At 37.6% G+C, this 15,428-nt stretch overlaps 1 protein-coding gene across 1 annotated transcript in view; it reads right to left on the bottom strand.

Annotated features, from left to right (window-relative positions):
• LOC101743174 (hemicentin-1) overlaps nt 1-15,428 on the bottom strand; it is a 97,128-nt gene that overhangs the window by 12,047 nt on the left and 69,653 nt on the right. The window contains exons 4-6 of the mRNA XM_012690683.4: nt 11,017-11,213; nt 1,961-3,115; nt 698-1,275 (exon numbers count right to left, since the gene is read on the bottom strand). Of these exons, the coding sequence (XP_012546137.1) occupies nt 698-1,275; nt 1,961-3,115; nt 11,017-11,213 (1,930 nt within the window). The remainder of the gene's footprint in view (nt 1-697; nt 1,276-1,960; nt 3,116-11,016; nt 11,214-15,428) is intronic.

Below are 15,428 nucleotides of genomic sequence, written 5' to 3'. Positions count from 1 at the left end.
TATTACCTTGAAAACAAATGTCAGATGCTGTCGGTAGCGATAAAATGAAAAAAATAAATAAATGAATTAATATTTTGTCACAGTTTTTATAAAATAAATAGCTAATTAATTGATTTATAAAACTGAGTGAACATGTACGACCATCGGAGACTCAAACATAGTATGTAAAAAGTAAACAATTAGTAGTAATATATTTACAGGTCCACTGAAATTATAACAACGGATCCTACGTGTGACGCAGACCGTGATTGGCAATTGACAATCTTGGACCAAAACTAACGCTTCACGTATAATAATGTGATTACATCAATATAAGTGAAGTGTTGTACATGTACCTACGATTACATTATAGATTCATTAATAGCTACTAGCGGACACTTTATTCGTTTTTTTATTTTATTTTATTGTATAAGTGTGTAGACGACGGCCTCGGCTCACGGCCCACCTGATGTGAAGTGGTCACCGGAGCCCATAGACATGTACAACGCAAATGCCGCCACCTACCTTGAGATATGAGTTCTAAGGTCTAACTTAAGTCACAGTAATCAGGCTATATAAACGTAAATGATGCTATTTTCGTTAATACTATTGTTATATATCTAATCTTTTAACCGTTGTTGTATATTATTGTATTTGCATTAAGAAACGTAAGACCCGTCGATTTGGTGTGCCGTATGAATCAGTGTGAAGTGTTTACCTTGAACGAGTAAGCGTTGTGTTGGTCGAGGCGCGTCACGTTGCAAGGGTTGGCGCGTCCGCAGTCGTACTCCATCCAGTCGCGGTCCGTGGAACGCTCCACGGTGCAGTGCTCGCTGCCGGCGCCCCCCACCCCTCGCAGCGACGCCCGCCGGTACAGCACGAAGTACTTCGTATTCGACAGTCCTCCGTCGAAGCCTGCCTCCCATTTGAGCGTCACATACGTCGGTCCGACCTTCTGGCTCTCGAGCGCGGACGGCGACTCCGGAGCGCCCTTCGGCTGCAGTCGTATCTGAGGTCGTATATGGCCGAGCGAGTTCTTCACTTTGCAGTAGTAGTCGCCGTAGTCCTGAGGCTTCACTTTCTTTATTCGTAGCATGCTGAAGTACGAGTCGTTGCTGTCTGTCGTCGTGTTGATCTCGTAGTGTCCGTCGGAGGACATCTGAAGCGGCGCGGTGTTCGTGCCGTAGAACCATTGGAACTCCGGTTTGGGGTACGCCTGCACTCGGCACACTATTTCGGCTGTTTCGTCGATGTCGTAAGCTACTTTTTTATGTTGTCGAATCAATATCGGTTCGTCTGCAGTGACAAAAAAAACACAAAAACTGAAAATTTCACATCTCTATATATAAAAATGAATTGCTGTTCGTTAGTCTCGCTAAAACTCGAGAACGGCTGGACCGATTTGGCTAATTTTGGTCTTGAATTATTTGTGGAAGTCCAGAGAAGGTTTAAAAGGTAAATAAATGAATGAAAATGCTCGGAATTAAATAAAAATAAGAATTTTGTTTTTCCTTTGATGTGTCCCCCATCGGACGGATTCCTTTTGTCTTTTATTTATCGATTGAGGCACTACGAAGTCTGCCGGGTCAACTAGTGCACAATAAAAAGTATGCAAAAGTTCAAATTTCACACGGCCTAATTAATTAAAATGAAGGTAAACTCCATTCGTACGCACTTAATTCTGTCGCACCGGTAATTATGTCTTAACATAGCTTGTTTCTGTAAGTGGGTTTACGTAATGGTTGTATTAAAATTTAACGGGTGCATTCAACGAATATTGAAAAGTTATGAATATAAAACTTTTAATGTTTCCGCTTTCGGTAAGTTTCGCCGTCTTCCTCAATCCTTCATGAATAAGCAAACATAAAATATATTTTCTTCATTTACTACCTTTCTGAGAATCCTTCTAAAGTAATATCAGTCTTAATTATTAAACAGAAAATACAATTAACATTTGGATTAAAAAGAAAAAATAACTTACGTTCTATTCGAAGATGCATTGTGGATTCGACTTTTTTTACTTCATTTTCGAAGTTACAAGAGTAGATACCCCTGTCTTCTGGTAATAAATCATTAGTGTTCGGTCTTGCTTTCCCCCTGAACTTTAGCGTGCTCTGTACGTTGTACACTTCGTTGCTGGTTTCGGCGATATCACTCTTGACTTCATACAGATTAGCATCAGGCTTGATCTCCGAATTATCTTTGTACCATCTGACGGTGGGCCGTGGTTTGCCCAGCACGCTGCAGCTCACCGCGTAGTCCTGTTCGCCGGCCCGTTTCGTCGTGTGAGGTTGAAGTTTCATTTGGAAGCGCGGAGGCTGATGGACTTCTAGAGTAACCGAAGCTAGTTCGCCGTGGCCGAGTTCATTAGTGGCCTGACAGTGATAAACGCCTTCGCTGCCCAGATGTGCGCTCGGAATGGTGTACTTGTTGCCGGTGGCGAGAACAGCGGGCTTCGTGTCAGAATTTTCTATGTCGCGGAACCATCTGTACTGCGGGGCGGGCCAGCCGGGAGGGTTCGCGCTGCACGTCAACGTAACCCCGGTCCCCTCCTGTGCAATGGGCTTGTCCGGACTGATGTAAGCGCGCCCGGGTTTATGCCGTACAAGAACCGCGACCGAAGCGCTGTTTGACCGTTCAGCACGCTTTCCGTTCGTTGACGATATAACGTTAACCGCCCGACACAAATAAGTCCCAGCCATGTTCGCGTTAACACCAGTCAATGTTAGATTGTTGCCTTTTTGGTGGAAATCGGGTTTTCCCTCCATTATCCATTCCACGGAGATGGGTTCAGGATTGGCTGAGACATCGCATCGTATGTGCACGTTACCGCCTTCTTCGGCTTCGTATGTTTTAGATTCCACTTTGACACTCGGCGGGAATAATACGTCTAGATACATTTCCTTCTCCCCTGGTCGGCCCAGACCATTGTCCGCGGTACAAGCGTACTTGCCCGCGTCTTGTACTGTGACTCCCTGGATCGTGTGAGTGAAGGAGTTCGATATATATTTTCCGTTTCTGGTCCATCGTACAGAGCTGACTTTCGGTTTGGCATCGACTTTACATTCCATCGTGGCCGTGCCATCAATTTCGATTCGCAAAGGGTTTTCGGGTCCTACTTCGATCCGTGGGAAATCTAAGACGAAAGAAAAACAAATGTTACTTTAAGGAAGGATGAAAACAATAATATTAAATAATAGTTTAAAAAAACTAACAAAATACGCTTTTATACAAAATACAACTAAAAAATAGAAAATAAAATTTAATAAATTTGAATTAAAATTAGTGTAAGAAAAAATGATTTTATTGTAGAAAATTATTTTCACTCAGTTTATCATTCAGTTTTCAGAGTATTTATTATTGAATTGTCATCGGTCCTTAATAAGTATACCAAATTTCGAGTTAATCCGACGTTTTGGAGGGGGTCAAAATCATGTTCATAAATTCCGTTACATACTAACATACATACGTCTGAAGCTAATATAAAAGCGTATTAAAAATGTATACACGCAGAACGACCGATGCAGATGTAAAACGATTGCTCGCAAATGTTATTAATCCACTCATCGATTCTGTTTATTTGATTGGACGCGCAACTGTGCAGGCGTCGCTGGCTGTAGGAAGCGGATGTCTGGGCCGCGTTCGAACCCGTAAAGCTAATAAATTTGTTTACATTGCGCTTTTTAGAATTAAGACACGTGCAATCGCGTGCAGTTCCTGTTTCACGTCTGAATAAACTTAATCCGTTATTCGGGTCAGCTCATAACAAACTTTGGTAGCGTTCTTTGAAGTCGTTCCTGAATCGGAAGGCGTTTCGTCAGCATTATACGCAATTCCGAATCAACACGAATTGTACGTGAGCTTTCGTTTCCACTCAACGTTGTGAAACAGCGTCTGCTACATTTAATATCGGTGAATAGTATCTATATATTAATACGTGAAGCAAAAACTTTGTATCCCTTTTTACGAAAATTGCGCGGGCGGAGTAGTATGAAATTTTCCACACTTATAGAGAATAAAGAGAAGAAGTGCACAATGCTAATATTTTTTTTAAATAATGCATAAAAGATACATTAAATCAATAAAGAAAACTTTTACACACACTACATACCATGTATTTGACGCATACACGCATGCATACAATTTATTGTCAAACTTTTTTCCTTGACGCCTGTTGTCAAATTGAGATTAAATATTGTTTGTCTTTGTTAATATATTTTATAGTGTAGTCTTGGCGAAATTTGTGATTATAGAAGTATAAAATACAATCATAATAGTGTACAAACTTACAATTCCAATTAATTATAGTCGAATTTCGACTACCGCGGGACCACTAGTGTTAATAAATTACATAGTAATTAATACACAGTTCGAATAGTGACGCACCAACAGTGAAAGGTGACTGGATCAAAACAATAATAACTGCAACTATTCTTAGCTCATGAAAAATTTACGAATGAAAACACAGAATCGTAATATTAAGATAAATTAGTTTTGTGCGATTGAAATTCAAATGAAATACATGTTTGGTTGGCGTATTTTAGTTCAATCATAATTAAGTATCCATTTTAGTGTGTATAAATGGGAAAAAATTTAAGCCATGTAATTAACAGAAACTATTTTCGTCCCCGAAACCTATTAGAGACTGAACAAAATCAGACCACAGGATGGCTAGATTTCACAGATTCAATTTAGCCAAAGTTCCGACATGTGAACGTTTCATTGTTTTGTTTCTTACTCTTAAAATTTAGCCATCGAATTCTATTTTGAATCCTCTGACTAAAATACACATTTAATTGTTAAGATATTTTAAAAGCTGTTTATCGATTATCAAAAATAATATCGAAATATGGATGTGGATGGTGAATGGATGGACGAGCTCGCGGCCCGACTGATGTTAAGTGGTTAGACATCTACAAAGTAAATGCCACCACCTACCTTGAGACATAATGTCTAAGGTCTCCATTTTTACAGTACAACGGCTGCCCCGTCCTATAAACCGAAACTTATTTCTACTTCACGGCAGAAATAGGCAGGGAGGTGGTACCTACCCGTGCGGACTCACAATACGTCCTACCACCAGTAAAAAAATTCAAAATTTTATCCTTTCTACACTGAAATTAACTTTGTTTGAAAATCATTTCGTATGTCACGAAAACTAATGACGTCACGATAAAACTCACAACGCTATTTGTTCAGTCGAGGTAGGTACTTAAAGTTTGCAAACAAGCCGCCCAGGACTACAAGCCAAGGGATTCAGTGAGTGAAAACTTCCGCGTCTCGTTCATTGAAGCTATTTACCGAGTGCCTTTGCTTTTCCTTGAAGGCCTAGAGAAACGCTAAGAGCTTACTGTCTTAAATGTCTGCGTTTACGTGTCGGATGGAAGTTTTTTCCAACAAAGATTCCCCATTTCCACTTCCTTTCGCAACATTCAATGTGCCGAATCTTTATATTTCGGGTTTCTTTCAAAAGGTCCGCGAATGTTTCGTAATTTTGTTGCTTAGCACTTCTTAAAAAATGCAGACTACACAGACAATATTATTAAACATTTTTTTCTCTGCCTATTTGCTAATAGCCTAAGGAGCTATTTTCAAAGCATTTGCCTTTTTTATTTCAATATTTCAACTCTTTGTGCGAGGATGGATCTTTTTAAAGTTATTTGAAATCGATATCAGCAAACAACACCAATTACTAGCAAATTGTACAAGTATAATGACTACAAGCATGCAACAAATGCGGTCTATAACTTAAGACAACTTAACTACACTCAAAAGATCCAAAACTATATTAATATAATTAAGTTAAATAAACGTGATGTTTTTGAGTCGTAAAATGGCATTCGTAATAAGATATTTTCGTAATAGTTGAATTAATAAAAATCCTTGGCCTTTTAACGTGATAATATTTAGAGCGTGCAATATTTATTAATATGCAACTCGAGTTTTGAATATTATCTCTAGTAGTTTACAAAATATGTAATATTATACTATGAATACATATTGTGCATATGTATGTGATATAGGTTAGGTGTGTGGTAACAGTTGGATGTTTCTTTTCTAATAGTATTTTATTCGGTTTTTTAATTAAAACTAAGATCGGTCCTCGGTCAGTCGTCCGTGCCACGAAAACTGTACAGTATTCGAAATATCGCAAATAATATAATGACAATAAAGAAAGCGATATTAAGCCAGTTTTAATTATGATATTGATTTTACTAAATTCTGTCAAAATTTGTATGTATTCCTTTAAAGAGCGCGACAGTCCTATTTGTCTACGCTGCAGTTGAAAGAGATTTGAGTGGGACCAAATTGATATTTTGTTGAATTCGCAAAAAACACAACAGCATAAAATCGTAATTATCATAATGCTACGCAATCATAATCATAATGCTAGTCAGTAAAATGTTGGTTATTGTTGAATTCACTAAATTAAGTAACTGGATCGGTCTTTCAAATGGTCCTAGGTGTTAGGCGTTGAACAAAATACACTAATATGTCCTTTTGGTTCTGATGAAATTGCATGAATATTGAGGCACTTATATTGAAAATTTACATATTTTGATCGATCTTCGCAAATTTTAGACATAATTAAAGTCAAACAAATAACCAGACCTGACGTTAAAAGGTTAAAGTCTAGAAACATGTTTTATTTAAAAATAGACGGTAGGTAGCAGAATATTCAAATGTCAACGAAGTATTCGAATGTCGGTAGGCAGCGGCTTGGCTCTGCCCCTGGCATTGCTGAAGTCCATGGGCGACGGTAACCACTCACCATCAGGTGGGCCGTATGCCCGTCTGCCTACAAAGGCAATAATAAAAACAAAAAAAAAAAAAAAAAACAAACATCTTAGTCGTCCGCGAAGAAAACTGTGGAGTTTTCGAAACATCAAAAATAGTAAAATGACAATAAAGTACACGAGACTAAACCGTTACAGTAGTTTTTATCGTGAAAATGTTCGGCCAAAGATTTTATATTAGCTTCTATGTGCAGTCTTATTGATCAAGTAATGTTAAGCTGTTACATAACCAAACAATGAATGGCGCCGTTCACCTTGTGACTATTTTTAATGCACTGGAATTTTATTATGTCTGTCAAAAAAATTATACTATATTATTTGATTCGTTTGCGGTAGATACCGTAAGAATTTGGTTTACGGCTTCGTGCGTCATCTACAATAGTCTGGTTATAGTCTTATGGCATTAAAAGGTTCGAAATTAAAAATGAAGTGCGGTTTCATTGCGCTCCACTTTATTAAAGAAAAAGAAAGGATGCGTGTACTTATGTACGCGCGTAAGAAGTTATACTTTATTTTTATTAAAGTTCTTTTTTTTTTAAATATTAAATAATTAATAATAAATATTTAACGTTAATAATTTAATAATATTTAGTATGAATTATATTAAATAATAATGTTGTCATTTATATTACTAAAAAATGAATGCTAATAACACATTTTTTTTACGAGTGTACATGCGCGAATGTTCACCTGCGGCTATATTCAGACTCGCCAAGTTACGTCGGTCGTATTGTAATGAGCGATTTAGTGGGCAACTTCATTCTGTTAATTTTGTGTCACGGTGAGCGCGCATTGTAAAATTTCACTCTCATAAATTTTTCATAACGCGCCTAAAGAAGTATAACTTCAAAAATATTTCATTGTGCTTTGAGTTTGAGTGAAGTTTTGAAAACCATAAGTTCATTTAGTGAATAAATACTGTTTTACTTTTATTGGTCGATTTGATTTCGGTATCTGTTCTCTTAGACCGTGTTTATTAGTAGATACATTCAGATGAAGGTAAATTAAAGGATCAAAGGATGTATTGTTATTAGGGATTGTGGTCGTTTCAAAGGTCGTCTTGTTGCGACTAATGTTGATACTTAACGAAAGTTATAGTCGTAATCTGGATTGTTCGGATAATTTTGATTCATTTGAGACAATATTATATTTTTTACTTTTCTTATTATGACAACAAATTTACAAGTAATTTAAAAAACAAAAAGATTTCAAATTTATTATTCAATTCAATATATATATTCGTTTTAATACATGTGTATATATTTTCGTAGTAAAGTTGATGTTATAATTTTGGGTGCTCCAATGTTCGTATTCCAAAGGACGCCCGACAGAGCCTTAGAGGCGAAGAACGAAAGCTCTAGAATGTCAGCCATTTCTGGAATGCCCCGCAAGACCAGAATCAATAGGTTGCTCTTTTTCACGATGTTAGGAATCTTTTGGAAGGACCAGTAGGTTCTTGGAAAGTACTATTAATGCTTAGTTTCATATTTTAATTAAAAGCATGTTGCTTAAATTATAGTATTACTATTTACACTTCGAACAAAAACACTGGAGCATTGAGCACTTTGAAATTAAACATCCAAATTTATAAGTGAATAATATAAAAACAGTAAAATACTTTTGTATCCAACTCAAGTACCGTAGAATGAAAGGATGTATGCAAAGTTTTGTGTGTTTTCGTTTTACTCAAATTACCCGCATAATACTGTAGGCAACTTTTCTTCATTTGCATTATTTTAAATATCCGGTATATACAAAGCATTCGGGGACCATTTTCGAAGCCTAAACAGCAATAAGCAACTGCCCCGACGGCAACGGAAAACAATATTCATCTATTAAGCCAACCAAAACTTTTTGATGTTTTTGGAAGTCGATAATATTTTGTGAAACCGCGATCTAAAGCAAAACAGCGTATATCAACGCTGTTTCCGTTCCTTACAATCATAGGATACCGCGTAAGAGGTGATCTTTTATTTGTGTTACATTGCCTTTAATGAAAAAATCTATAAAAACTAGGTACTTACACCGTTTTTAATGTATTATTATTATTCCTGATTATCTATCTTCTATCTTCTTCTTCTATATATATAAAAATGAATTGCTGTTCGTTAGTCTCGCTAAAACTCGAGAACGGCTGGACCGATTTGGCTAATTTTGGTCTTGAATTATTTGTGGAAGTCCAGAGAAGGTTTAAAAGGTAGTGAACACTGAAGTAGAATTGTAGAACTTGTTTTAAATAAATTTTAAAATTAATTCTAACAGAGGACGCATAGTGTTAGACGTTTGGACGCTATGATATATACATAATGATAAAGAAAGTCTTAAGCCGAGAATGCACTGTTCCATTATAGTGGGGAATCGGTAAACACAAGATTGATCTCAAAACCGTGTGCTTGCATAAAACAACGAAAGTAAGTGTTGCTATGTTTTATCTACGTCTATACTTCCGTTGTAAAATGTGTACTCGCATCTAGTGACGCGCTTATACGGAAACGATTTTTTAAAAAATCTGCAACTTGTATTCGGAGAGAGCACGTGTTCACAACCGACTTTCACAGTCAAGCCTATGATCGTATCATAAAAACTCAACCGACTAAATGATTGGACAGTCGCTAATAAAATACAATTGAGACTTTGGCTCCATAACAGAAGTTGAACGGCGGCATTCACGGTAAATTAACACTAAACACGAATGAATGAAATGAATAAACTCTATATAAAAAATACCAAAGAATTATTTTATTGGTTATGTTTCGTTTTTTTTTTTTTTATTGCTTAGATGTGTGGACGAGCTCACAGCCCACCTGGTGTTAAGTGGTTACTGGAGCCCATAGACATCTACAACGTAAATGCGCCACACACCTTGAGATATAGTTCTAAGGTCTCAGTATAGTCACAACGGCTGCCCCCCACCCTTCAAACCGAAACGCATTACTGCTTCACGGCAGAAATAGGCGGGGCGGTGGTACCTACCCGTGCGGACTCACAAGAGCTCCTACCACCAGTAATTACGCAAATTATAATTTTGCGGGTTTGATTTTTATTGCACGGTGTTATTCCTTCACCGTGGAAGTCAATCGTGAACATTTGTTGAGTACGTACGTTGTTTTAATTCATTTTGTGTGTGGAGTGTGACTTTTTAACGTGCTCGTTAGCGTGAAAGTTAACTAAAATTTGTATGCAGTTGGAACAGCGCCCTTAGCGGCAAACGTAGGCAAACGTTCCAACTCCATACAAATCTGAGTGAACTTTTACGCTATCGAGAACATTCAAAAGCTCGCACTAAGCACCCTGAATGCCTCCCAATCATTAAGCAGAGCCAGCGATTCCGGACCGGTGGTAGATTCAACGTAGCACTGTTCTTGATAGGGCTAGTGCTAGTAAAATCTCCAGGCTGCACCCCGTGAACTACACGTCCGGTGAAGCAAGCATAGACCCTCGAGATTACAGACAAAAAGCAAAAAAAAAAGTCAGACGAAAGTTTCGTGGCCACTATTTATTACATAAACAGAATACGATTGCTATTGGCAAACAAAAACAAAACCGTAAAATTTATTACAGATAGCCTATAAACCGCAAGCAGTCTGAAGAAGTTATTTTTGTATAGGCGCGGTTATAATAAAATATTTTTAAGAGAAATCCGAATCGCAGGAACCGTCTATCTATTCTTACGGTGTACATTTTACTCATGGATGTATCTGTCACATCCGATATGTGACTGTTGGATATGAGAAAAAGTGCTTCGGGCAAAAATCCACCATTACATATATGGCAGTAGTTTCCTTTCAGATTGAAATATTTGTTAGATACAAGCTACATGATATCTATGATATTTCGATAAACATCAAATGATAAATAAAACGTATTTTATAAATTTTTCGAGGCCAGATTTTAAGGTTTATATGTATGTAATATTGACATTAACAAATATATTCACTTTTTTTTTATTCTATATATGCTGATAGCCTTGAGAGGCTATTTCAGCTTCGCCCTAGCATGTAGTGTGAGCTCACGGGGCTCAAACCGGAGTGATGCTAACATTGGCCCTAGCAAGGGCAGTGCTTCGCAGAATCTACTACCGGATCGGAAACGCGACCCACTGAGAAGATCCGGCGAGAAGCTCGGTGGGCTGTGTCTATCAGCATAGGTAGGATACTAAAAAAAAAGTGAAATACGTATTCGAACCGCGGTAAATAAAATTGCCGTTTAAAAAACAACTGAACTGTGAATGTTAACTTACAATTGACACTGAGCTCGACGCTGGCATCCAGCTGTTCTCCCTCGGGCATAGCACGATTCCAGATCACGCAGCGGAAAATAGCGCCATCATCTTCCTTTGTAGTGTTGAGGCTGAGGGTTGCAACTGTTGCCTCGGCTCTGGTCTTCGCATGCGTCATCATCGCCTCCATCGGATAGATTGAACCGTCTCGGTACCACCTGTTTTATTAAACAATTTTTATGTTACTACAACATGAATGCTTCTTTTGAATAATTCTCAAAAGACTTGAATACGAAATTAGAAACCTGAATTGCTAAGAATTCATAATCTTAAAAGGCAGTACAAACTGATAAAACAAAAATAATGTTTATTCAAAACTACGATTATAAGTACTATTACGGCTTAATCTCGCATTTTATGTTGTCATATTTTCGACGACTGTCGGCCGTCGTCCGTGAACCACGAAAACTGTAGTAATAGAAATGTCTAAAATAATATAATGACACTAAAGTACGAGATTAAACCGCAGAAGAAGTTTTAATTGGGTCCACAACTCGCAAAAAGCCAAGAAAATACATACATCTCAAATCAAAATCGCTGGTATAAAGGAATGCAGTCATTGATGATTTTGATTTTTGACGCTTCTTTGATTGGCCCATATGACGTTCAGAAAACCAGACATCACTATGGCACGGTGGTTTAATTCTCTTTGTGTGTTTTCACTTAGACGTTAAGATAGGTTTAACAAAACCTTGCGTATTTGTGTTAGACCTTTCTCATAATGGAATTTAAAATTTAAAGGGGAAGGTACTTCCACATTCCCAGGTTCCACATTCCGTAAAGTCCTGCGTTACACTTTGGAGCGTGTAAATATCTTTGTTGATTTTCTTATTTATTAACGGAATTGTGTGTTTCACAGCAGTTAAGTTCGTGTATAATGCACCCTATCGTGTTTTAGATACTTAATAATTTGAAGCCACTTAACGTTTTGAAAATTATAAATTCGTTCAAAGCCTCAGCCAAAGCCAAACTAAGAAATTCAGTCATTACTGAAGAATTTTATTTGAAATTAAGAATATTAGCACATTTCATTAAAACATTATTCATATTTGTTTATTTATTTATTAGTAAAAGACGAAAGGTTCCCCGAGTCCATGGTGGAATATTTTAAAATGTGAAGACAATGCACTGACAGCCTTTTGGCATTATCAATGTTCATAAGCAATGGTGATCAATTACTGTCGGAGGTTTCATTTACTGGTTTGTTAAATATATTTAAAATTTAAAATAATGAAAACTGACGCTAAACATAAGATTATATCCCATTGCCTTTTTTTTTTTTATTGCCTTTGTAGACACACGAGCTTACGGCCCACCTGATGGTAAATGGTCACCGTCGCTCATGGACGTCAGCAATGCCAGGGGCAGAGCCAAGCCGCTGCCTACCGCTTAATACTCTCCACAAGCCTCGTTTGAAGAAGGACATGTCATAGCGCTCGGGAAACACCGTGGAGGGGAGCTCATTCCATAGCCGGATGGTACGTGGCAAAAAAGACCTCTGGAAACGCACTGTGGATGACCGCAGTGGCTCCAGGTAGTATGGATGAACTCTACTCCGGTGGCGGGCGGTGCGATGGTAAAAACGAGACGTTGGTATCATCTCGAACAATTCCTCAGAGCGCTCCCCATGGAACATGCGGTACAAAATACAGAGGGAACCGAAGTCCCTTCGCAGACCCAGAGGTTCCAAGCGATCCGCGAGAGCAGGACTATCGACCATCCGAACAGCCCGCTTCTGTATGGAGTCAAATGGAAGTAGCTGGTATTTGGGAGCCCCGGCCCAGAGGTGAGAGCAGTACTCCACGCGAGGTCAGACATGCGCTTTGTAAAGCGCAAGTCTCTGTCCAGGCGTGAAATACCGCTTCGCTCTGTTGAGGACTCCCAACATTTTAGAGGCCAATTTGGCTTTACCTTCCAACCTTGCAAAGGTTTGGAAAATTACCGCAATGTCCGCATGAATACAATCTGTTTCTCGCAGCTATCAATTACAATGGCACACACATAAACTATATATCAATTCGGAAAGCGAAGCACATTTCACCCTTATGCCTCACTGAGTCCAACGGTAATGCCATTCCACGGGTCCTATGGCACCCGAAAGCCCTACAAATAGTTAATAAACGTATACGATATAGCGCTTATGTTCTGCAGCATTTCGCGGGTGTGATCACAATTCATATTATTTATTGTATTATTTTTGTGTCAGTTGGCTACAAAATATACGTAATGTGAATGTAAGACAAGGGTCCCTTGAAAAGGGTCACACCGAATATTACAACTGAACATCAACAAGTACATAGTTTGTTTCGATTGTTAGAGAAAATGCGGCGGTCAAAATGACAAGTATAGTTTTTATTTTATAGTAAAACTAGCGACCCGCCCTCGCTTCGCTTCGGAAACTGTAATTTATTATTAATTTCTCCACTATTTAATGGATGTTATTATACATATAAACCTTCCTCTTCAATCACTCTATCTATTAAAAAAAACCGCATCAAAATCCGTTGCGTAGTTTTAAAGATTAAAGCATACATAGGGACAGACAGATATAGGGACAGAGAAAGCGACTCTTTGTTTTATACTATGTAGTGATTTTATTTTCAACTTCAGACTTCGCAATATATAGATTTTCTATTGAATCATTATAAATCATTACAAAAGCCATAAGGACATAAGCATGGTGAAACGGCACTGGAAAGATATTTAAACAAGATACGCACATAATGTAAGCATTAATTAGAATAATTTTATTTTATTAAATTTACTTTTATTCCGTTCACGTAAAACGACTTTTGATGCATTATAATTAAATTGTGGAAGAAGGCCTAGAGACAGAAATCCAATGCGGTGGTCGGGGACCAGATACGCTCCACTCTCAACACCTCAGTCCACGAGGCCATTCGCGCGGCCGAGGACAGGCAGGGCTGGCGTCCAGGAGTAAGTTGTTAAGGGAAGCCACGATCCTCAGCATTGAGGATTGTCGACGCAAGAAGGAGGATAATTGATTCATAGTTAATTACTGTTCATAATTAATTTACTGGTGGTAGGACCTCTCGTAAGTCCGCGCGGGTAGGTACCACCGCCCTGCCTATTTCTGCCGTGAAGCAGTAATGCGTTTCGGTTTGAAGGGTGGGGTAGCCATTGTAATTATACTGAGACCTTAGAACTTATATCTCAAGGTTGTAGATGTCTATGGCCTCTAGTTAGCACTTAACAACCAGGTGGGCTGTGAGCTCGTGCACCCATCTAAGCAATAAAAAAAAAGTTAAATTGATGAATGATATTTGCGACTCGCGAAAAACGACGAAAACACTCATCATTTTATTCTTTATTAATACAGTAAAGTAATTTTAATCAAATAATACCATAAGAAACGTTTCTGGCTACAGAACATTATATGGGGTGTATCACAAACTGTTAAAATATTATAAAGTAAATTTATTTTCATGGAAATTTTTGTTGCCAGTTGAATTGTGTAAAATATTCCTTCCGGAATTTTATTTTTGAGAACCTAATTTTACGTTGGATTTCTTAATTAGCACCGAAATAAAATGTTTGGTGGTTGTACATTTCGAACTGCCAAACTGGTAAAGTTCTGAGCAGTTGACAAGAGCCACACAATTCCAACTTTTCTATGTATAATAATATATTTTCCTGCGCATCAGGATAATGTTTACTGAATATCTCTTGTCGTATTTAACTGAAAACTTAATTAATATTCTACACCTTATAACATTGTTACTTGGTTCCTGAATAAATAAGTGGTGAAATATATTGTACTAGAAAGTTCTGAGTAAGAAAAATGGAGCATTTGCATTCTCAAAAAACGAAAAAAATATATGTTTGTACAGCCCGTATATCTAATTTAGATAGTAAAATGGTAAGAAAAAGCCAGACACGATCGCATGAATATAAATATTTGTCGGCGAAATAGAATACCATCGCAAAAATTTTGAGCAAAAAGGATGTAAATCCTTTGCATACATTATAACAACCGCAGAAGCAAGTTTGCCGAGCGGGTGCTGTGGTCAACACGCGTATACTTTGAATGGATAATTCAGTATGTTGTTCACAAAAAGGCTTGAGCTCAACATTGTTGGGAACTGAGTTTACATGAGCGTATGCAGTTGACTGCGGTACTAACATATGTATATAAAATGATAGTGGAAGTCCGCGACCCGTGTCGTTATGTTCGTAATTAAAATCCCATTCTGTTCATAATTAAAATACTCTCAAAAGTTTTTGTTAGTCGCAATCTAGGTACGTACTAAAAATTAACAAATTTAAATACTGTTAACGTATAATGTATTTTTGCCTTTTATTTTTTACAGAACAGAGCTCATGAATTTAAGGAAAACTTAAAACCTGAGAAT

This window comes from Bombyx mori, chromosome 12 (genome assembly GCF_030269925.1).
Source record: "Bombyx mori chromosome 12, ASM3026992v2".
NCBI classification, from domain to species: Eukaryota; Metazoa; Arthropoda; class Insecta; order Lepidoptera; family Bombycidae; genus Bombyx; species Bombyx mori.
This window is presented reverse-complemented; position numbering and strand designations above follow the sequence as displayed.